This window comes from Belonocnema kinseyi, chromosome 9 (genome assembly GCF_010883055.1).
Source record: "Belonocnema kinseyi isolate 2016_QV_RU_SX_M_011 chromosome 9, B_treatae_v1, whole genome shotgun sequence".
Lineage (NCBI taxonomy): Eukaryota > Metazoa > Arthropoda > Insecta > Hymenoptera > Cynipidae > Belonocnema > Belonocnema kinseyi.
In genome coordinates, this window is record NC_046665.1 from 22,151,121 (window position 1) to 22,175,622 (window position 24,502).

Consider the following 24,502-nt stretch of genomic DNA (forward strand, 5'->3'; position numbering starts at 1 on the left):
AGTCCATTTTTGATTGAATACTTATTTTTTTAGTTTAAAATTCGTTTCTATAGATGAAAACTGAACAATTTTGTTGACAATTTTTTTTCTTGAAAATTTTTCTTTTTAGTTATAAATTTATCTTCTTTGTTGGCGAATTATTCTTCTTTAAAAATTAATTTTTTTTATATATAAATTAATTTCTTTTGTTGACAAAATCGCATTTATTTGGGTTTAAAAATTAATTTTTTCAACTGCAAACTTCATTATAAACTACAATGTTTAAGTTTAAAAATATATTCTTAGAAGCAATTTCTTAGGTTTAAAATTTAACAATTTTGTCGTAAATTTGTTTTTTATTTGTTAAAAATCCATGGTTTACTAAAAATATGACTAAGGTATGCAGCACTAAATTTTAAACATTTTAGACCCAGAAGTCTTGTCTCATATGTCTATTAACATAAAGTTCTATAATATTTGCCTCTTCGCAATAAGCCTAATGGTTCTAAGGTAACTCGGGATTTCAAAACCTGAATAAATTTGAGGAGCATCTAGATCGTCATTCGTAAGGTCGGGAGAGCTCGGATTCCTGCTCGTGCATTTTCGGCTTTACACGAGGCTGGGCTTCGCAGCATTTAACAGAGCGGGCTCACCGACACACTACGTTTGAATGTGTCACTCCCAGATGGGAGAGTGATGGGGGCCGAAAAATCCCACATTCTGGAGACACTGGCATTTATATCGTCAAAGATGTCATAAGTCATGTCTACGGGAGCGGTGGGGCCAAGTCGAAGCCAAATCGAAAGTGCCGGTTATTTTCTGTTTCTCCATTCTCGCGCTTGCCTTCGCCAACCATATTTATAGCTGACTCGGGGCTGTCTATGCACGCCAAAAATATTAAAATTAATGAGGGCCGAAAATGATTATATTTATTATTATGGTAAAATTAATTAATTTCTTTTACGGTTTCTTTTTAAAAAAGGGACATTTTCGAGATTCTAAATAAATTTAATAAAGCTTAGTTAAATTATATCTTCGTCTGGTCTCTTTTAAAAAAGAAATTTCCGAAATACTATATAAATAAGTTTAAAAAACGAAATTTCAAAAAATATTTTAAAAAATATAATTTTTACAAAAATAGTGAATTCAAGGTTCGAATACTTCACTCTACAAATTTATTCTCCGTGTATTTTTAAATCCTAAAAAAATATAGTAGGTTTTAACTACTCATTTAATTATTTATCAAAATTATATTAAAATTCTGTTTGATTTTGTTTCTTGATTATTTTAAACGTGTAATCTTTTTCCTTATAACATGGTTAATTACAAAAACCAGTAACTAGACTGTGACTTGCAAATTAAAATTTACTTTTAAAAGTTTAAGGGCAATTAAACACTTGCAATTCTTATGCTCATCAGAATTCACAATTTCAAAGAAATCCAAATAGTTTATAAAAATAATTCAAAGAATCGAAGAAACAAAAAATTCTAAAGAAATATAAGGCGTTTAGGGGTGCATCTCAGCAAGTAAAGCTATTACAAAAAAATGGAAAAGGAAAGAATTCCAAAGAATTAAAATAATTCAATAATTTTTTGCGAGCCGGAAAATGACGGGAAATTTGTATCCTTGATTAAAACGGCAACCTGGATTTCACAGTATTTAAAAAGTATTATATCCATTGTTGTTTTCCTGTAAAAAATAGTTATACTTTTTCGTACTTGTAAAAAAATTCCCATCAAGGATTGAATAAATGTTTGAATTCCTAAGATTTAAAGTAGAAATATATATTATGAATTTTCAACAAAGAAGATTAATTTTCTTACCAAAAAGACGAATTTTTAGCAAATACCATGAATTTTCTACCAAATAGTTGAATTTTTAACTTATAAAGGATCCATTTCTAATCAAGAATAGACAAGTTGCAATTTTCAGAAAAAAAAGTAATTTTTAACATAAAACACCAAATTGCAAACAAAAAAGTTAAATTTTAAGCCAAAGAGGTAAATCTTGCAGAAATATAATTGAAAAAACTAGATTTAACGAACATGATAAAAACACGGAAAAGTTCATTTACAAACGAGTCCTCCTTTAATTTTCTAGCATATTGTTAAATCATTAATCAAAATAGACTAATTTAGAACTTAACAATTGCATTTTTAATAAAAAGACGATGTAAAAAAACCAAGAAAATTAATTTTCGACCAAAAAGATGAATTTTCAACAAAACAAAAAATTTTCTACCAAATAATTAAATTTTAAACTTATAAAGAATAAATTTCTAACAAAAATGGAAAATTGCAATTTTCAGATAAAAAATTAATTTTGAACAAAACAGAAAACCCAAAATGTCAAGAAAATTGTTACATGTTAAAAAAGATTAATTTTCAACTAAATCGAGGAATTAAATTTTCAACAAAAGAGTGAACCCCAAAGATCAAGGGGATTTCTAAAAATATGAATCTTTAATGATAAATTTCAACTTTTAACCAAGTCGTTTAATTTTCAATTAAAGAAGATAAATTGCGAACAAAATAGTTCAATTTTAAACCAAAGAAATGAATTTTTCAGCATTGTATGAATGATCTACCAAAATAAGACGAGCTTTCAACAAAATATATTAATTTTTAACAAAATTTTTGAATTTTAAATTCGGGAGGACGATTTACCTATAAAAAGGACGAATTTTCAACAAAAATATGATTTTTTATAAAAAAAAGTTAATTTTCTGCCAAAAAGTTAAATTTTCATTAAACCAATTTGTTGGTTATAAAACTGGTATAATTTGAAATAAAAAACATAATTTTCTATTGAATAGTTCAATTTTTTACAAAATTGCTGAATCATCAACCAAATTAGATTAATGTAGACCCAAACAGTTCCATTTTTAATAAAAAATGATGAATTTTCAACGCAGATAATTTGGTTTCGGTAGAAAAAGATAAATTTTTAGCAAAATACATGACTTTTCAATAAGAAAGGAGCAATTTTTAACCAGAAAATATTAATTTTTAATAAAAAAAATATATTCAAATCAAAAATGAAACGTTTACCTTGTTAGTTAAAAAAAATTAATTCTTATTAAAAAAAAACGAATTTTCAACAAAATAGTTACATTTTTAACAAAAGTGTTCAGTCTAAAAATGACTTTTTATCCGCAGAAGATTAATTTTCTAAAAATATAATAGTTAAATTTTCGAGCATAAAGGTGAATCTAAAACCAAAAGAATAATTTTTTACAAAGTAGTTCAACTTTTAACCAAGCTTCTGAATTCCTAACGAAACAAGATGACTTTTTAACAAAATAGTTGCATTTTTTACAAAATAATAAAATTTGCAACTAAATACTAGAATTTTTAACCAAACGAATTGAATTTCGAACCACAAATATATTAGTAGACTTTCTACCAAAAAGAATTTAAGCGAAAAAACGAGAAAAGGGGGTTTCTTAAAAACAGAGAAAAAAAGAACAATTATTTAAAAGTTAATAATAAGGAAACATACTATATGTTATCTAAGTTCATAACTTTTCTTCCACTGAACCCCGACCCCTGTTAGAACTATAGGTTTAAGCATGACCCCCCCCCCTGCAATTAGTAATTCAGTTTACTGACGGCTCTTTAAAGTTTCGATTTTTGTATTTAATGAAATTATCCTTATAATGTATAGTTTAAAATTTTTTTAGCATAAAAATACACAACAAAAAATCGACAAGACTCAGAAAACGAACTTACAACAATTAAAAGAATGACAGAGAACAAGTATATTGAGACTATACTTAAGAAACTTTATTTTCAATTTTATTTATATTAGATAAAATATCAATATTACAGAGAAAAGTAACAACGTTTTACTTTGAAGAATTTAAATGATTTAAAAACTGAAATTAATAACAAAAATTAAAGGGCCTCTAATTTTTCTCATTCTCATCATTTATGATTGAGAAAGGATAAGAAAAGAAAAATCCGACAATTCCGAAAAGAAAGGACGAGTTCGTTAAACAGCCATTTTGGATAAAAATACAAATTTTGGCATATTTCTTTATACTTAAAATTTTTATTTACGGCTATTAATAGTACTCAGAAGGCCAAACAATTTATCCTGATGACTTTTTTTAATACAAAAACAATTCACAGAGTAAAAGCATTTAAAAATTTTTCAATATCAATTGAAAATCAAAATTATAAGCCAAACAACGTACGATATGAAAAAAAGTAAAGAAAAACATTGATTTTTAAAAGCCCTACAAGATTATCATACAAAATTTTTGGATTTTTTTGTAAAATCGAAAATTCTAATTTTTATTGCACAAAAGATAATGAGAAATGAAAAATCCCATTTTGTGGTCAAAATATGTAGGATACGAAAGAAGATGAATCAACAAAAATTGTTATCTCAAAAAGGATCTACAAATTCGTTAATAATCAGTTCTTTATAGAAGGTGTACTTTTTGTTTTATTCGTGAAAAATAACATTGAAAATCTAGAAAAAACTTTGTGAAAAAATGATACAAGTTACAAAAAAAAATGACTTAACAAAAATTATTTACCCGAAAAAGAGCTAAAAATTTAATATGAATTACTTTTTTACAGGACACGTAGTTTTGGTCTTGATCATAAAAATGGTCTTAAAAATAAAAATGAAAAATTTGTGGAAAAACAACAAAAGGTACAAAAACAAATTGATAGAAAAAAGTTATTCGCCCAAAAATGTGATACAAATTTGTATTCAAAGAGAAATGATTGGTTTTGAAAAATCCTACAAAATTTCTTTAAACCACTTTTCAGTAGGACTCGTAATTTTGTTTTATCGTAAGTAATATATGCAGATAATCGAAAATTCCAATCTTACGCCAAAAGACGCGAGATACGTAAAAAATCTAAAAGAAGACTTGTAGGATATTTTGCTTTATACATGTATAAAAAATAATATAAAAACCAAAATCCTATTATTAGCATAACAACTGTCTGTCAAAAAACGAGTGCGCAGCGGAAGTTTCACGATAATATTGTGTACCTCAAAGCCTACAGAACTTTGAGAAACTTAATCTTTAACTATACTTCTTTAAGCAAAAAATTCAGTATATGAACACGCATATAAATACTGCGATCTAAAGAGATATTTTTGATTAAGTTTCATTCAAGTATTCTAAATGCAAAGAATAAATATCTGAGCGCGAATCGCGGGAATGAAAAGACACGCGCCCCAAGCGCGCTCAAACTTGCGAGCCACGGGCACAGCGCACGATGAGAATGTGCCCGCGACAATAAATAGTTCATTTAGGGATTATTTTATTACAAACTAACAATTAAGAGATAAATGTTTTTGAAACTTTCGAATAATTTCTGACCTTTTACCTTAAATTGAGAAATTTAAGACAAAATATTTATATATTCTGATCAACCACTCGAGTAAAATTCAAAAATACATTTTTTCAATTTTGAAATTATGGGGTTCTCAATTTAAAAACTCGGGACATAATTTACATACATAGTAAGATACATAAAATTCTATAAAATATTATATAAAAAAAATATAAAATAATCTTATTATATAAGTTTATCGTTTCATTATACTTGATTTAATTGATAATTAATTACACAAACATACAAATTTACGAATTATTGTTTACTTAAATTAATAATCGTAAGGGAGGCGGTATTCTTATAAAATTTAACTTTACATCTAAAAACTCCAAATCGCTAATTATACATGCGAGAACGCTATACGATCATATTAATTTAAAACATTAATTATTTTAAATTTCAACTCAATATATTTATCAATTAAAACTTTTAATGTCTTCAAGCGTATAGTTTCATTTAGTAGAATTTCTACTATGATAAAATTACATTTTTATTCAATTTAAAAGTAAATCTTATGCATCTACATATTTTCTTGATGCAAAATGTATTCAAATAATTGATTTATTAAATGAAAATAATAAATCAAAATTCTCAATATAAAATTTTTATTTTATATTTTTAAGTATTTAGTATTTACCGCCTTAGTAGCGGCTATTTGATGGACTTGTTCGATGGGTGAAGGTTGCAGGGGCAAAGTAGTTGGTGTGTGCGATCTTCGGGTTGAGAGGCATGGGGGGATCGGTCAATTTTCGCCGGGAGCGCTGTCTACAATTAGTTCCTCGAACTATACACGTGCCGCATCTAGGCTTATAATATCTTTGATATCGTCTCCTACCATATTCACACGCACATAGACGTGGCTTAGCATTGGACCACGTCTCGTTTCAGATCTGGAATCACTGGGCAACGTCTCGTTTCAGGTCTGGGATCACTGCTGCGATACTATTTCGAATGGACCTCTTTTTCTAACGTGGGAAGATAGAGAGAGAGAGAGAGATTCATTCCTCATATGAAAAAGTCTATTTTATTCAACAACAATTGAAAGTGAAAACTGATGTCATAATTTAACTTTTTGTTTGCGCCACTAAAAGATTGATCTTTAGAAGATTGATTTTTTTCAAGTTGATCTTTTGAAGAATTGATTCTCGTCTATTTGATGTTAGATCAACTAAAGAATCAATTTTAAAGAATGGAACATCACTAATTCTCATAAATGTACGAAGAGCACATTCATCTAAGAAATTCTCGGTCATATTGCCGTGCTCTCGGGCATTTTCTCAGTCACATAACTCTTTAGAACTCTACACTCACTCCATCGACCTCATACACATAAACGGGCGATGCCAGGCGGTGGTCACTCACAATGTCGAGAGTGCCTGAACAAACTTTGATCCCGTTAGGAATATACGCCAGATGGTGCAGCGATTGCACTGCCCGCACCTCGTACCACTAGTTTAAGTTCAAAATTTCCAAAATGGCCAACAGTAACCATGGTAACTGTTCGTTGTTGTTGTTTTCACAGGCAACATCAGCCCCATGCATCGCCCCCACTTTTCTGTTTTCTTACGATCCGGAGGGGAATTTCGGTTAAACTAATCCAACAGATGGCGCCACAAAAAGTAGGTGTGTCTTTTCCATTGAATTGCATTAAGGGCATGTGATACAGTTTCCCCGGCTTTTCTTCCAAAAAAATGAAAACTTTTTAAAACTGAATTTGGAGATGCAATAAAATATCATAACGGACGTCCCCAGACTCTTTTTTGAGGGATAATAACAAAAAAAATGTATTGTGCCAAATAAAAATTTTATGCCTATGCAATATTTTGAGGTTACGTCGTCCAAAATTTTGAAAACAATATATTTATTATTCTAGAAAAAAAGCCGGGGGAACCTAAAACTGGTAAAATCGACAATTTTCTAAGTATCACATGCCCTTAAGAAAGAGCAAAAATAATTAAAAACTTGATACTGTTTACAAATAAACAAAAAATAATTTATGAAAAATAAGAGTAACTATTACTAATTATTTGAAACAACAAAAATTCATGAAAATATCTAGTTTAATATGAATAAAATTTAATTTTCAGATACATTTTGAAAGCAGTTCAAACTTTATATTTTTGTGATTTACTTTGCTCATATTATTGATTTTATTATTTGTTAAAGTTAAAAAAAATTATATTTCGTTAAAATTATCAATGTAGCTAATGCAAAAATTAATAATATTAAAGACTTCGATGACAAAAATAGCCAAAACATGCACATGATCAGAAGAATTAATAAAAATATATGACGTATCTCAAATATAAATATAATAATAATTACAATATGTAAGACTATATCTCGAGTTGCACAGTAAAGAATCTTTGTACCTTTAAAATCTTAACAATTTTAAGTTTTGAAGAAAATATTATTTAAAAGTAATAGCAATTGTAATTAAAATGTTTGAGGGAATAGTTTGGCAAAAAGTCAATAAAAAGACTAATAAATGAGAAAATGGATTTATCATTATTTAAAATAATGTATATATTTAGTGTATATATTTAAATTCACTTTTTTCGTTCAGCTGGACGCTCCAAACTTTTGTCTTCTCTATTTGTTTATTAACAATTTTTCTACTCAAAGTATGGAAAAACTTAAATTTTGTACATAACAATTTGTTACTCTTTAATAACTGATGAGGAAAGCTTTATATTGCCTTAAATTAACGTTTAGGGACTTATAAAATACAAATGAGTATGTTTAGAGACTTATAAAATACAAATAGTTTGTTTATCATTCCATTTATTTGTTGCAAACAAATTTGATAGACAAATTAAAAAATAGTCTTATTATTGGTAAAATTTTTGTTTTGCTAAAAGTGCTTCGTATTAATGTAGGAATGACATTTAATAACAAAAATAATTAAAAAGTTTATAATAACTATTGTCATAAACAATTCTTGTGGCAAAATATTAGAATTTCAGATTTAAACAATTATTATTTCCTTCAAGCACCAAAAAGACTTCAGGTGTTCCTTAAAACAATAAATATGTAATGATATTTGATGAAATATAACAACTCAAATTGTTGTAAACACATTAGATGAAAAAATTCAAAATTTTGCTCCTTTCGCATAGAATTTTTTTTTACTCTGGAAATATTTTAAGCTGTTGGACGAATAACTGCTAGTCACAAAAATATTTGAGAAGTAAACAATAAACATTGTAATAAATAATGCTCGTGAGAAAATATTCAAATGTAAGATTTTATCAAAAAAATTATTTTCTCTAATCGCTACAATGGCTACGGATATTCCTAAAAAATGTATCTTTGATCATATTTAGTGGAATATAACAACTTACACGTTTGTAAACAATTCACATAAAAAATTTCCCAATGTTGGCATTTTCACTTGGAAAAAGTCGGGTTTTTAATCGTAATAGACTGGAAATGAATCATAACACTGCGTGTTAAGATTCACTCAATACAAAATCTTTCGACAATAAACCACCGACTTGGCCATCAAAGAAAATTTAAATTTGATAAAACCTTTAGTTTAAATATGTTGTCATAAGAATGGCTAATAACAGTGGTTATTGTTAACATTTCCATTGCAAAAAAATTTCTATGCGAAAGGGAAAATATTTTTAATTTGTTTATTTAATTTGTTTACAAAAATTTAAATTGTTATATTTTCTCAAATATTATTAAATATTTATTATTTCAAGGAATACTTGAAGTCGTTCTGGCCATTGAAGGAAATTATTATTATTATTTTATTATTACACCATTAAGCCATTTCCCTTTCGGGGTAGGCGTGACTCACTCGGTAGGGGAAAGGAGTAGTGTGTGGAAGGGATAGAGATTTTTCAGATTGATCCAGAATTCTCGTGCTATTTAAGTAAATAACACGTTCGTTCCGCAACACTGCTCCGATCCAGGTTGCTGATTAATCTCTCTAGCAATCACCCCAAGCGAAGAACCTCACGAAGTCGTTATGTAAGGTTCCCCATTTGGGTCCATTAGTAGCCAAGGTCTTTTGTTTCAGGCGTCATTCACTCTACTGACACTCTTTTTATTAACTATTTGCCGCCATACTTTCCTATCCTGGCATACTTCTCTAGCTTCTTTTATGTCCATGCATTTTTTCATGCAGGCTCTCGTGTTTCTGTGACTTCTTATGTCTCTTCTAACTAGGGTCTCATTCACACATTCTAACCATTCTTTCCGCGGTCTACCCTTGGGCACGCCGCCATTTAAATTACCTTGATACACTTGTTTCGTTAGTCGTTCATTTGGCATTCTCTCAACATTTCCGAACCATCTTAACCGATTTCTTTCCCATGTGTCTACTGGTGTCTCTTCTGCACCACATTCCTTTAGAATTATCTCGTTACTTACTTTGTCCATCAGGGTTTTCCCGCATATTATGCGCATGAATCTCATGTCAATTGTGTTAATTTAACTCTTATCTTTTTCTTGATAAGTCCATGCCTCGCTACCGTATAGAACAGTCGGTACAAATATATAATTATGTATTGCCATTTTAGCTTTGTTTGATATATTTTTACTTCTGATAAGGGGACCTGCTCTACCAATAACCTTCTTACCTTTATTTATTCGTCTATCTAATTCCTCATCTACACTTGCTTTGCTACCTGTATATATTGTTTTTATAGCTTGTAGGATCCATCCATTGACTCCATACTCTTTCAGGACTTCCCAAAGTTTACTTCTATCTACCTTGTCAAACACTTTTTCTAGGTCAACAAATGCACAGAAAACTTTTTTCCCACTCTCAAATTTTTCTCTGTTATTTGCCTTAAGCTAAATATTTGATCCGTACATGACCTTCCTGGCATAAACCCATTTTGGACTTCCCAAATCTTTGCTTCTGTTATTTTCATTACCCTACGAATAAGTATTTTTGAATATATTTCACTTACGGTGCTTAATAAGCTAATCCCTCTGTAATTATTCCACTCGCTTTTATTTCCCTTTCTCTTGTATATTGGTACGATAATCGCTTCTTTCCAATTGTCTGGGACGTCTCCCATCTCGAAACATAAATTTATCAATTAGCACAGTCTATATGGTATGCACGTGCCACCGTGTTTAAGCATTTCAGCGTTAATACCGTCTACCCCGGCAGCCTTACCGTTCTTCAAGTTCTTAATTATATCCCTAACCTCAGTGACACAGACTTTTTCAATTGAGTTTTCCATCGCATCGTGTTCAGCATCGCAGTTGTGGTGTCCTATAGCTTCATCTCCGAATTTTCTCCTAAAATAGTCTCTGAAAGCCTCTAGTATTCCGCCTGCATCATATACCATTTCCCCCTACTATTTCTCATGTTGACAATTTCTGTACTTTTGTTTCCTTTCATTTTTTTATGAAGTAGTTTCCTGCTTCCTTCAAAGTCATTTTGTATTTTTTTCTCTTCTTCTGCTCTAATTGTATCTTTACTTTCTTGAACTAATCGTTTAAGTATCCTATTTTCGCGTCTATAATCATTTCTACGTCTATTTCTTTCCTCATAGCTAAGACCTGCGATGTTTAAAGTTCTCTTGTACGCTTCTCTTTTTGCTTTTTGGGCAGCCTGAATTTCATCATTCCACCACGCATCACTAGAAATTCTTCCCCCAACTGCGGCACCACACACTTCGATCGTACATCTAACAAGGATATCCCGCCACATACTCCAGCCACCTTCTATATCTTTGTTTTTTATACGGTCCTCTCACGTTGCCCTATTTATGTTTTCGATTATCTTATTTTGGAAATCTATTCGCACATCCGGTTTCTGTAGGTTCTCAATTTTAATTCGCGTTTGTTTTGCTTTCTTGGTTCTCTTTTTTCTCCATCCCCGACCTAAGTTAATTTTTGAGATCAGAAGGTAATGATCAGTATTGCATTCAGGACCCCTCATGACCCTTGTATCTTTGACTAACTCCCTTAGTCTTTCACCCGCAACAACAAAGTCAATTATACTGCGGCTATTTCCTTTAGACCAGGTGTACATGTGGATCATTTTATGCCTAAACCAAGTATTTGTAATAAACAGACCCCTTTCTAAGCATAGACCAACTAATTTTTCTCGGTTATAGTTTGTTCTTGGATCCCCAAAGTTACCTAATACTCTTTCTGTATCCTGATTTTGGATGCCCACCAACCATTCATGTCTCTTAGTAGAATTATTCTTTCCCCATGTTCGCAAATGTTTATTGTGTCATTTAAAGTGTCCCAGAAGGCGTCTTTTACTTGTCTAGGATCACTATCAACCAGCGCGTAGCATGCTATGATAAACAGCCTTCTGATTCCTACTTTCATTCTAGCCCACAGCAGTCTGGGAGACACGAAACCATGGTGTCCGAGGTGCTGCTTTGCTCTTTCATTCAAAATCAGACCTACTGTTTGTTTACCATGTGATTCACAGTCTGCTCCTGACCATATTTCAAATCCGCCTTTCAACACGCCGTTTTTTATGTCTTTAGTTTCGCATCCCTTTTTCTTTGTTTCGGGCACACATAAAATATCTAGTTTCTTCACGTCCATAGTTTAACGCAATTCTTTTACCTTGAGCTCATTCACTCCCCTAGCATTCCAAGCACCCAGTCTCCATTCGTCACCTGAAACATGACCTTTAGATTTTCCGTGTGCATGCCTTTTGTCATTAAAAGTTCCAGTCCTTTCCGAGGCTATTTTGTAGTTCGTATTATTCAGTGTTTAGATTATACGCCCAACTAACACCTTTGTGCAATAAGTTTATTTTCTGAGTCGAAATCATGTCAAAGCTAAGTATCAAATCGTTATATGGTGGAGATTGTAGTTCTAATGTCAGTCCTACCAAAAACTTCAGTTAAGAAGGGAAGTTTGGGAGAGGGGGGAGGTAGAACTGGTCTTGGGTTTGTGTTTTTGTTTCCATGCTGAGAAGGTCACCAGCCTTCAGCAGCGTTGTGATATATTGAAGTTTGTATCCGACCGTCTTCTCAGACCGTAACCAAAGACACACACATGCATACACACACATTCATACACACACGCATATATATATATCTTCCTTTGTGTGTTTATTTTAGGCCTACATTTTTGAATTTATAGTAAAAAGCGAGTTACCACCCCCCCCCTCCCCGGTTCAAAAATCTCGGCGTTATTTTTATTTTGTAGGTTTAAATTTCTTTTTTTTCTTTCTTTTATCGTAAAATTATAATGAATTGCTATGAATTACTTATCTTTAAGTACGTTTCCGGATTTCCTAGTAACTGCATATCGAAGCACAATTTTAAGAAAGTGCATTTATACCAAATTTAAAATTTTCTATTTGGCTTTTACCCCAACCGAGTTTATAAAAGACCGCTCTCTTTTAAAGTTGCAACGAAACTGTTAGAGAAAACACAAGATAATGCAAGGGTCGACTTACAACTACGTCATATCCGAGAATCGTTAAAATCATCTTGTGTAAGGTTCTCCGAAAACACATAAATACACACACACATATATGTATATATATATATATATATATATATATATATATTGAAAGTCAAGAAAATTTCAATTCCAAATGTGCAAAATTGAAGAAATATAAAATGTAAATCCAGAACGAATTTAAAAACCCAAAAAAGACAAATTTTCAAGAACTATTCAAATCCGAATCAAAGTCAGAAACAGGTATTTTCGATAAAGCAGTTGAATTTTCAACAATATAGATAGATTTTCACTTGAAAAGAAGATGTCAACCAACCAAAACAGATTAATTTTCAACCAGACATTTGTACCCCTAATCAAAAGAATTGATTTTCCGCCGAATAAAAAGAGTTTTTAAACAAAAAGGATGAATGTTGACAGAATTGTCGAATTTTGAAGAAAATGATTCAGTTATGAGCCAAGTAATATAATTTTTGACAAAAAAAGAACAGTCAACCAACTTCATTGTAGGCGTCGCGACTAAAAAGAATAAGTATGCACACATAATTTGAAAAATCTCAAATTCTAATATTTTGGCACAAAAATTGTTTATCACAGTGGTTATCATAAACTTTTAAAATATTTTGGTTGTTAAATGTCATTCCTACATTAATGGGAAGCACGTTTAGCAAAAAAAAAAATAATAATAATTTCACCGATAATAAGACTTTGTTCATACTTTGATTGGAAAAATTATTAATAAAAAAATAGATGAGACAAAAGTTCGGAGAGTCAAGATCTATAGAATTTAATGGTCTTTAATTTAAAACTGAAAAATTCAAAATCGCAAGAAAATTAAAGGCTTTGGACATTTTTGAATGAAAAAAGTGCATTTCCTCCAACTGTGCGTCATGAGTACAGTTCTTTGTTTATGGATTTTAATAGCTTATAGTCTGTTTATTTTAGAAATGAGATTTGCAATAACATTATTAACTATTTAATTCAAAATCTCCTTTAAATTCAAATTTTTTAATAAAATGATTAGGGGCTGAATGTAGCGAGAAAAAAGCTTTCAAGATTAAGCAACAAATAAATTATTGAACTGTATAAATGCATATATGATGTTTGGTTCAATTTAAATAAATATATACATTATATTGAATAATATTAAATCCATTTTCTTATTTATCATTCGTGTCATTGACTTTTTACCAAATGATTCCCTCAAACACTTTAATTACAATTACCACTACTTTTTAAAAATCTTTTCTTCAAAACTTGAAATTGTTAAGATTTTAAAGGTACAAAGAGTCTTTATATTTCAACTTAAGTTGTAGTCTTACATATTTTAATTATTATTATGTTTATATTGGATATAAGTAATATATTTTTTATTAATTCCTCTGATCATGCATGTTTTAAATATTTTTGTCATTGGGGTCTTAAATATTATTAATTTTTTCATTAGGTACATTAATAATTTTGTTTAACTAGAACAAATAATAAAATCAATAATATCAGCAAAATAAATCATAGAAATATGAAGTTCGAACTGTTTTCAAAATGTATCTCATAATTAAATTTTATTCATATTAAACTACATATTTTTACGACTTTTTCTTTTTTTAAATAATGAGTAATAGTTACTCTTATTTTTTCATATATATATATATATATTTGGTTTATTTGCAAACAGCATCAAGTTTTTAATGATTTTTGCTTTTTCTTAATGCAATTCAATGAAAAAGACAGACCTACTTTTTGTGGCGTCATCTGTTGGATTAGTTTGACCGACATTTCCCCTCCGAATCGTGAGAAAACTACTACAGCATACACATACACGGTCGTGCAAGGGGGCTGGGCAACATACTTCAAAAATAATTTCACAATCTTCTTTCATCATAAAAACACATTTTCAAATAGAAAACAGTACAAAAACAACTAGAAATTCATAAATAATTATTCTGACAATTATTTATGTATTTATACTTGTATTTATATTGTTTTCTGAAATTTATTTAGTTTTCAAGTCAATTATCTGAAAAGTATCTGGGTATTATCGTGGTTATCTGAAAGGTTATCTATTATCTTATCTTAGGGATATGAGTATACGCTAGATGGCTCCAACGTCGACTTCGTTGTGACACATCTAAAGCATTGAGTGACCACCGCCTGGGCGATGCATGTGGCAAGTATTGACGATGAAACGGAGTTCAGTTAAAGAGTTTTCGTATTTTTTAAATCGCGTACGCTCCCGAGTTTATTTTGTGATTTTGTGTTAGGGTCATGCTTCGATTACCAAAAAGACTATCAGCATCTTGTTATTGAATAATTGGACGGCAGCTTGCCAGGAACAATGGTGGATAATAATTGTATAATCGAAGGAAATGTCAAGTTCAGGGATGGCAAGAAGGTGAGCTAATTCTTTTGTATACGCTGCAGGTCGCGCAGAAGAGGAGAATTAACAAATGCCCATGTAACAAACTGATTTGGAAGTCGTTCAATAAAGCAAAATATTTCACTTCCTATAGATCTTTCGGCAGTCCTCGTTAAATTCAATCATCAGAATGTGTTACTCAAGCTAATTCACTGCGATGAGCTCCGAAATGTACAGTCGCACTTTTTCTCCAATACTATTTACTAGCACGTTTTGGAATTTGATACATATTTCCTTTTAACGCATTGTTTTGTTTCTTTTTTTTTATTAATATTTGAAACAGGTCTTTATTTATTTTTATAAGTTCTTATGTTGAATTATTGCGCCCTTATTGCATGTGCGAAAACTTACCTCCCCGCCGAAAAAGCCTATGTAATAGTAAACTACATGAGTACCTATGTGACATAATACATAAGAGTATAAGTTTTAAAAAAACTGAAATATGATTTAAAAGTCTTGCATGCGCGCTAGCGTCGCAAAATCGCAAAAGCAGGTAAGATGTTCAAAATGCATTTTAATATAACTAGAGATTTACGTGCGCGCGCCTTCGTCACTTTCTGCGTAAGGCTAGGTCTGGGTCGCAATTTTTAAAATACTTTTTAAAATCTTATTAGACTGTGTTTAGAAAATATAAAGAAATAGAAGGCCAAATGTCTGTCACCTGCCTGTCGGTCCCAAACAAAATTCCAAATTTGCAAGCTTGAAGGCGCCTAGGGCGCGCATCTATTTGATCTTGCGCTTCGCGCTCGGATATTGTTTCTTTCACTTCGAATGCTTGAATGAAATTTGATCAGAAAGAGCACTTTTAGATCCCAGTATTTATATGCATTTTCATATTCTGAAGTGTCTACTTAATTGAGTATAGTTAAATTTAGTTGTTGAAAGCTCTGTAGGCTTTGATGTACACATTCTCATCGTGATACTTGCGCTACGATCTCGATTTTGACAGACATTTGTAAATTTATATTTATTTTCTGCATTACCTTAAAAGTAAATAAAAAACTTGAACCCTTTCTTCACACATTTATCTGTATCTCGCGTTTCTATGCTAAAAATAGAATTTTTGTTTTTTAATTATTTTGTATGAATAAAACAAAATATCCTAAAAGTCTTTTAGATTTTTCACGTGTCTCGCGTTTTTTGGCATAATATTTGAATTTTCGATTTTCCGCAACTTACTTTCGTTAAATAAAAACAAAATAACTATTCTTATTGAAAACAGTAAAAATAAACAGTTAAAATAATAAATAATTTTTTTGATTTTCGTCGTTTTCCACAAATTTTTCAGTTTTATTTTTAGGCAGTGTATAGATGTCTGGTGCCGGACGCTAGGTTTGTATCCAGTAGATCAGTGGTCGGCAAACTTTTTGCTCAGTTTTCAGGTATGGTCAGGCCCGCCCCAACTTAATTTTGTCTACTACTTTTCGGTCTATTCATGGACCTCAGTCTGAGTGAGCTTACTCCAGCAGGGGTCTTTTGTTTACAGGCATGTCAAAGTAAGGAACTTTAAAAACTTTTAATTTTTCAGCTAGCGATTTGAAAATAGCATAATCAGCATATACGCATTTTTTCGATTGCAATCACTGATTGCAAAATTAAGAATTTTTTAATTTCAATTTTTTTTTTCATTTTCCAACAAAGGACCGATGAAAAAAAGGATGGTCTGCCCAAGCTCGCAGGTACCTGAGCAGAAAGTAGGTCGTTGTTCGGCCCGGTCAGGGTAGCCTGACTTGGTCAGGAGCATGCCGACCGCTGCGATAAATTGCAGTAATCCCAGATCCAGTGTCTCCAGAACGTGGAATTTTTCGGCCCCCACTACTCTCCCATCTGGGAACAACAAATTCAAACGTAGCGTGTCGGTGAGTCGACTCTGCTACATATGCGCAGGCCAGCCTCCTGTAGAGCCGAAAATGCACAAGTGCGAAACCGAGCCCCCCGACTTCACGATTCGTTTTCGATGGCTAACTGGCTATTAGAAGTTTTTAAGTAAACTGAATTTCGCAATTCATGCAATTTTGCTATGTTCTATAATTTTAGAAAAAATAAGGAACTTAATTCTTGTCAAGCCTTCTTGCACAATTTTGTTGCACAATTTTTTTAATTACTTTTGTTGGTTTAAAAAAATGTCCTTTCAAATTTGCGTAAGTTTAAGAGATACTGATGAATATTTAAATGATTCGAAAATAGTTAAAACTTGAAAATATTTTTTAAAGAATTTTTTAAGGTTTCACGAAAATTAGAAATTTTTTTTAGGTTTCTACGATTAATTAATGTAATTTTCGATTTTGAAAAATTTATTTAAAAAGATTTTAAACTATGTTTAAAATTGTCAATGAACAATCTGAACATTTTAAGGCAATCTTATTCATTTTGCCGAATTTAAAAGAAAATCAGGAAAAATTTCAATAGTTTTTAATGATTAGAAGGCTAAGAAGGTCCGAAAAGATTAGAAATAGAACTTTTCAAGATTGGTGGGAAAATGTTTAATGACTTTTTATTTTTTAAAACGTACTCTAAAAGAATATTAAAAAAGGGTTTTAAACATATGAAAGGATTTCCTAAAAATTTTAAAAAGACTAGAATATTGTGAAGCACAATATTTCAATTTGGTAAGATTATAATAAATAAATAAAAATGGAGTGAATGCAAGAAATATTAGGAAGATTTTCAACAGGCTTTCTTGTGCAATTTTGTTACACAATTTTTTAAAGTATGTATTGATTTTAAAAATGTACTTTCAAATTTGAGTAAGTTTAAGTGATATTAAGAAATTTTGAACGGATTCGAAAATAATTCAAATTTTTAAAGAATTTTGTAAGGTTTCACGAAAATGAAAAAAAATCTTTTAGGCTCCCAGGAATAATAAAAATTATTCTAGAAAATTATTTTAATACATTTCAAACCATTACAGAAGATTTCAAAAGCTTTCAATGAATCTGCAAAATTTTAAAGGCATTTTTTATTTTGCAGAAAAAAAATCAGGAAAAAGTTGAATAATTATTGAAGAATAGAAGATTAGATGGTCTGACAAGATTAGAAAAAACGAATTATTTTCCTAATATTCCTGTGTAAATTTTAAATGATTTTTAAAAAATGTGCTTTAAGAGAAAATTAAAGGGTTTTAAAAAAATTAAAGGATTACATTTAAATCGAAGATTAGAACTAAATTTTGTTAGAAATTTAGATTCTTAATGATTTCAAAACTAAACTTTAGAAGCTTTAAAGGAATTCCGAAAGATTTTAAGGATTTCCTTGGAAAAATTTAGAAGATTATAAGGCAATTTTTTTACATCTTAAATTAAGTAACATAATTCTTATTACGCCATATGTTGCAAATTCATTACACAATTTTTTAAATTATATGTTGGTTTAAAAATCTACTATCAAATTTGAGAAATTTTAAGAGATATTCAGAAATTTTGAAAGGATTAAAAAATAATAAAAACGGTTAGATTATAGAATAGCTGGTATCACCCTTTACTTCATGTAAAAATTTTTTTTCCAAAATCAAAGTATTGGAACATGAAATTGAAGTAAATTTGAAGCGATTTCTTAAAAGAAAGCATTAAAATTATTGTTAATTGCATTATTATACCGTGTCAAATATGGGCCTACCAAAACTTTGAATTTGTCATATTCAACTTACCATTAAAGTGTTTTTAGACATTCTTCCTAGGAAAAAGAGTATAGATACGAAAAATTTTAATCTTTTTAAATAAACTGGAACATATTTTGTGAATTATTTTCATCAGTAAACCAATTATAAAAATTTCATTTGTAATTTTTTAAAAGTTGGAAAATGGGCCTAGCTGCTTTAGAATTTGAAACGACTCTTTCTTTAACAACTTTAGCAACTCTTTCTTTTTTTTTTATAAGTGAAATGGCTTTCTATGAACCAAAGTAACAGCAAAATATGTCAAGATATTTAAATAAAAGTTCAAATTACACTTATTTATAACTTTTTATCTTGTCGGGAATTGTAAAAGGGCTTAAACAGTAAGTTAAATACGGCAAATTAAAAATTTTTGATAGACCCATATTTGACACGTTCGAATAATGCAATTAACAACAATTTTAATGCTTCCTTTTAATAAATCGCTTCGAATTTACTTCAATTTCATGTTCCAATAGTTTGACTTTGAAAAAAAAATTCCAGGAAATAAGGGGGGGGGGGGGTGCCAGCTATTCTATAATTTAACTATAAAAACTTTTAAAGATTTTTTAAGAATTTTGTAAGGTTTTACGAAAATGAAAAAAAATTATTTTAGTATCCTATACATAATTACAACCATTCTTTATTTAGAAAAATTAGGCTTAGGAGATTATTTTAAAGTTTTTTAAAACATTGCAAAAGACGTCAAAGAATCTGAAAAATTTTAAAGGTAAATTTTTTTTATTTTGCAAAATAAAAAAAAGGAGGAAAAATTTAAACAGTTTTTAAAGATTAGAAGATTAGCAGGCCGGATAAGATTAGAGAGAATTATTATTTTCCTGATTATCGTGTGAAAAATTTTTATGATTTTTTGTTTTGAAAAATGTACTTTAACAGAAAATTTGACAAGATTTTTAAACATATCAAATGATTTCCTAAAATTTCAAAAAAGAGTGTAGAAGGTGTTAAACTCAACATTTTTTAATAAGATAACATTTTTAAAAAAATTTTAATGTAAATAATATAATAAATTCAAGAAATATTAAGTAGAATTGACAAGATTCAACAAGAATTAAAACTTTAGAAGAATTGTAGAAGCGTAGGATAAACTTATCTAAAAAAATTTAAAACCTAAAAATTCTTGTAGTAGAATAAAAAAGATACGACTGGGAATTGTGTACATTTTTTCTCAACCTGAATCCCCGCTTTTATTCACAAGAGTTTCAATTATTTCCAATCAGAATAAGTAATAACATAAATTTTGAAAATTCAAAAAAGCTGACTTGGAATAAGTTGAATTCGATTTAAAAAAAAGTTTATTTTAATTACATATAAAATTTGTTAAATTATTTCTAACAATTTGGTGTGGGATTTTTTAACAGACAACTGCATGAATTTCTGACCTTCCTTATTTTTATTTTGTTAATGTATTTTAATCTGCTTTATGCTTAGGACAAACTTGTACAACCGTTTGTTAACATTTTAAAAGTTATTTGTATAATTTGAAAGGCGATTCTTAATAGTATTTTACTAACTAATGGAGATATTTTTATCATTTGATTTCTGAAATCTATTCCCTCAGTATCATATTAAAATAAAACTAAGGAATATTTATAAAAGTATTCTTATTTTCCATTCAAAAAATTAATGTATACAGAGTACAGTTTTTATATGAAATTTCACGACAGTTTTTTTGTACCACGTTTGACCCTAGGACAGAATCAAGGAAAAATATTCTAAAAGTATGTTTATTAGTTACTGGCAGTCTCGCGCGCGCCGATTTATCTTTTTATGAAACAGAATAAATCAAAAGCCTATCTTTTCTATGTTATACATATTTAATGAATGTTACAAAATATTACTTTAAAATAAAAGAAGTCACCAAGGGATGAATTCTGTATCTGAAACTGTAATTAATCTTTTATAATAGGATTTCAACAAATTTAATATTTTTTTTGTAAAAAATAAAATTGATCTATTTTATTCCAAATGAGCTTTTTTTATTAAAAATTAATATACACCTAATATATTGATGTATAGCGTTTATTACAATTTTGTAACTCGCGTTGATGATAATCATATTCTTTAAATACTTAGCTTTGCATTTTTAAACCACAATTTTTATAATTCAATTTAGCAAAATTTTTGCACGCGCATTATAATAATTAATGACCTTATAGGTAGAAAAACACATGTAGTAAGCTTGTTGCCACTTGGTAAACTCTCCTCTGCAAATCTTGGTCAAGTCTCTCCAATATTAGTGCATGAGTTCATTGTCATTGAAATTTTGTGACAACTATTTCATTATTCCGATTTATACAAAATCATTACACTACTTTGTAAGAAATAACGCGATATATGATTACTGTACGAATTTTGATTACAAGTGTAGATAAATCCACATTAAAGTTAATGAAAAACATAAATATTTTCTTTAAAATTAAAAAAACTTATCATGTGCGGTGAACGTGTTGTGAAAAATGGGGTATGCGGTGGTAGATGTAGGGTGAAGGTGTTATAACTGTTTTACAGAAAAATAATCTTCTGACTTTAAAAGTTTAAGAATAGGGAAAATTTTTTTATTTCGTGACTCACAATTCTTTATTTGTTGAAAATTTGTCTTTTTAGTTGAAAAATTCATAATTTTAGTTAAAAATTCATCTCTTTGGTTAAAAAATTTACTATTTTTTTGAACATTATTTTTTTTCTGAAATAAATAAATTTTTTGTTTGAAAAAGTAACTTTTCTACTTTTTGTTTAAATTCGAATCTCTGATTTAAAATTAATCTTTATGATTGCAAATTCGTTTCCTTATTTTTACAATGCATCTCTTCGCAGCATCTGCAATCGTTGAAATATCCAATTTTACATTTTCTATCGAAAATCCATATTTGCATGTTAAAAATTCAACTACTTTGTTGAAATTTTACATACTGGTTCGAAAATTCAACTCTGGTTAAAAATTTTTATATTTTGTTGAAAATCATTTATTTTCGTTTTAACATGTCCACCACTACGTTTTCATTGATAACCCTTTTTTTGCAACTCTTTTTGGTTAAAGATTAATCTTTTTTGTTTGAAAATTTGGCCATTCAGTTTAAAATTTATGTTTGTAGGTTGAAAATTAATTTTAACATAATAGTTAAACTTTTAAATAAGTAGATATATTTTCAACCAATAACTAAAAAAGATGGTTATTTTAAAATCTAAAAACAACATATTTCCCTTCCTGATCGATTCAGCGACTTGAAGTGCAGAACCTGCCTAATGAATGGATTCGATCTCCTTTGAAATAATTTTTATAACACTGTTTTTTTTGTTAAAAATTAATTTTTTTAATGGAAAATTCAGAAAATTAATTTTTTAATTAAAGTGTGATCTTTTTCAGCTAAAAATTTAACTAATTGTTTTAAAATTTATGGATTAAAAAAAAAATCATCTTTTTTAGTAGAAAATTAATCTCATTGTTTGAACATTCATCTTCCTGATTTGGGATTCAACCATTTTTCTGACAATTCTTTTTTTTTCAAAATTAATTTATTGAAGTCAAAATTTAATTTTCCATTTTTTGTTAAAAATTTATTTATATTTTTAATTACCATCTGTTTAGGTAGAGAACTCAGCTTTTTTTTTTTTAATTGCACTTCTTTAAGTTGAAAATTATTTTTTTAACCAAAAACTGAATCATCCCATTTTTCGTTGAATATTAAGTTTATAAATGAAGCTTATCTGTTACGGTTTAAAACGAACCTTTTTGATTGAAAATTCAACTATTTTCATCCAATTTCTATTTTTTTAAAAATTAATTTCTATAATGGTAAAATTTTCTTATATTACTTTTGGTTAAAAAATGATATTTTTTAAGTAAAAATCATATATTTATTTGAAACTTTCTAAATTTTGTAGAAAATTCGTAATTTTTTGTAGAAAAGTAATATTCTTGGTTAAAAATTAATTTTTTTTTTCATTAAATATTCAGGTATTTTAAAAAATTCCTTTTCAGTTTGTCAAAAATCAATTTCTTTAAAGGAAATTTCTATTCTACTATTTTTGTTTGAAAATTGATATATGAAATTGAAAATGGACCTTTTTTACTCAAAAATTCCATTTTTAAAATTTTTCTGTTTTGGGTAGAAAATGAATCCTTTTGGTTTAAAATCGATCTTTTTTCGTTACCATTTTTGATAGAAAAATGACATTAAAAAAAATTGATCTTGTTTTGTTGATAATTAAATTTGTTTAAACCGTCTTTTTAAGGTAGGAAATTAATCTTCGCGGTTCAAAATTCATCTTCTTCATTGAGGATTCAATTATTTTTTGGAAAATTCCTTCATAGTTAGTGAAAAATTAATTTATGTAAAATACAATTGGATTATATCATTTTTGGTAGAGAATTGATATTTGAAATTAAAAATTGATCTTTTTTAGTTGAAAATTCAACCATTTGTTTGAAAATGTACATATTTCGATGAAAATTCCTGTTTTTGATAGGAAATTAGTCTTCTTGGTTGAAAATTTATCTTTGTGGTTAAGAACAACATTATTAAGTTGCACATTCCTTTTTTTTTGTTAGAAATTAAATTTATTAACTAAAAATTTAACTATCCCAATTTCGTTGAAACATTGAAATTTTGAATTGCAAATTTATATTTTTGTGTTAAAAATTCAATTATTTGTTTCAAACATCGTATTTTTGTATATAAAATTAATCTGCTTGTTTGAAAATTCATCTGTTTCTTTAAAGTCTGTTAAATCTCTTGAAATCTTCATAAATTTTTAGAAATCATTTAAAATCGTTTAAATTTCTTAAAATATATATTGATTTCTCTCAAATCTTTAAAAATATCTTGAAATATTTTTTAGATTTATTAAAAATATTCTTTAATTACATTAAATATTCAATAATAATTTGTAATATTTCTAAAATTATTATATTATAAATATATTATTATAAGCTTCGCAACATTTTTTATAGAATGTGTTGCAAAAATTTGCAGAGCGGTCCTGCACAGCTGCAGCATATTTTTCAGATTTTCTTCTTTATACTCGAAGCTAGGTTAGCCGCGAGGCTTTAAGCGTTAGGAATGCGAAACATTTAGGGTTCAATCCCGCGACAAATAAAAATTTTCATAGCGTGCAATTATAAATAGTGTAGTGATTGTGTAATACAAAATAATGTTGTACTCGAACATGTGAACAAATATTAAAGTATAAAGTAATAATATAAAAGATCAAATTTTTTATCGGCGAAAAATTGGTTTCAAAGCTTCTTCGATATAGACTGTATTTTAGCTACAAGTTTAGATTTTATATAACTATTTTACGTTTTTTGCATAACCTACCTTTCAATCGAGGTTACATCACCCCGGCTTTTAAATTTTATAGAACTTTGTAACACATTTCGTTGAAAAGTTCAACGCAATGTAAAACAAAGACGATTTATATGTTTTCCGTGTATCTTTTAAAAATAATTTTCAACGAAATTGTGGGAGGTGCGGCTGAGAGCCATGCGTATGATTGATTTACCCCAACCAAATTCTGTCTGATGCAGCCATCTTATGTTTAGAAATATCTATTAGAACATACCAGGTGTATACATATGAAACCGGTATTTTTTCAAAAAAAAAAAACACATTTATTTCAAGAGAATGATAACAAATATTTTATTCAAAGTATGCGCCCTC

The 24,502-nt window shown here is 28.8% G+C and overlaps 1 protein-coding gene across 4 annotated transcripts in view; it reads left to right on the forward strand.

Annotated features, from left to right (window-relative positions):
* The first annotated feature begins 14,894 nt into the window (after nt 1-14,894).
* The window catches only part of LOC117180810, a 308,700-nt gene continuing 299,092 nt past the window's right edge, over nt 14,895-24,502 (forward strand). For all 4 annotated transcript variants that reach the window (XR_004468047.1, XM_033373331.1, XM_033373330.1 and 1 more), the window contains exon 1: nt 14,895-15,142. Coding sequence is in view for 3 of the 4 variants with exons in the window: in XM_033373331.1 (XP_033229222.1) it covers nt 15,086-15,142 (57 nt within the window). In the remaining variant the exon portion in view is untranslated. The remainder of the gene's footprint in view (nt 15,143-24,502) is intronic.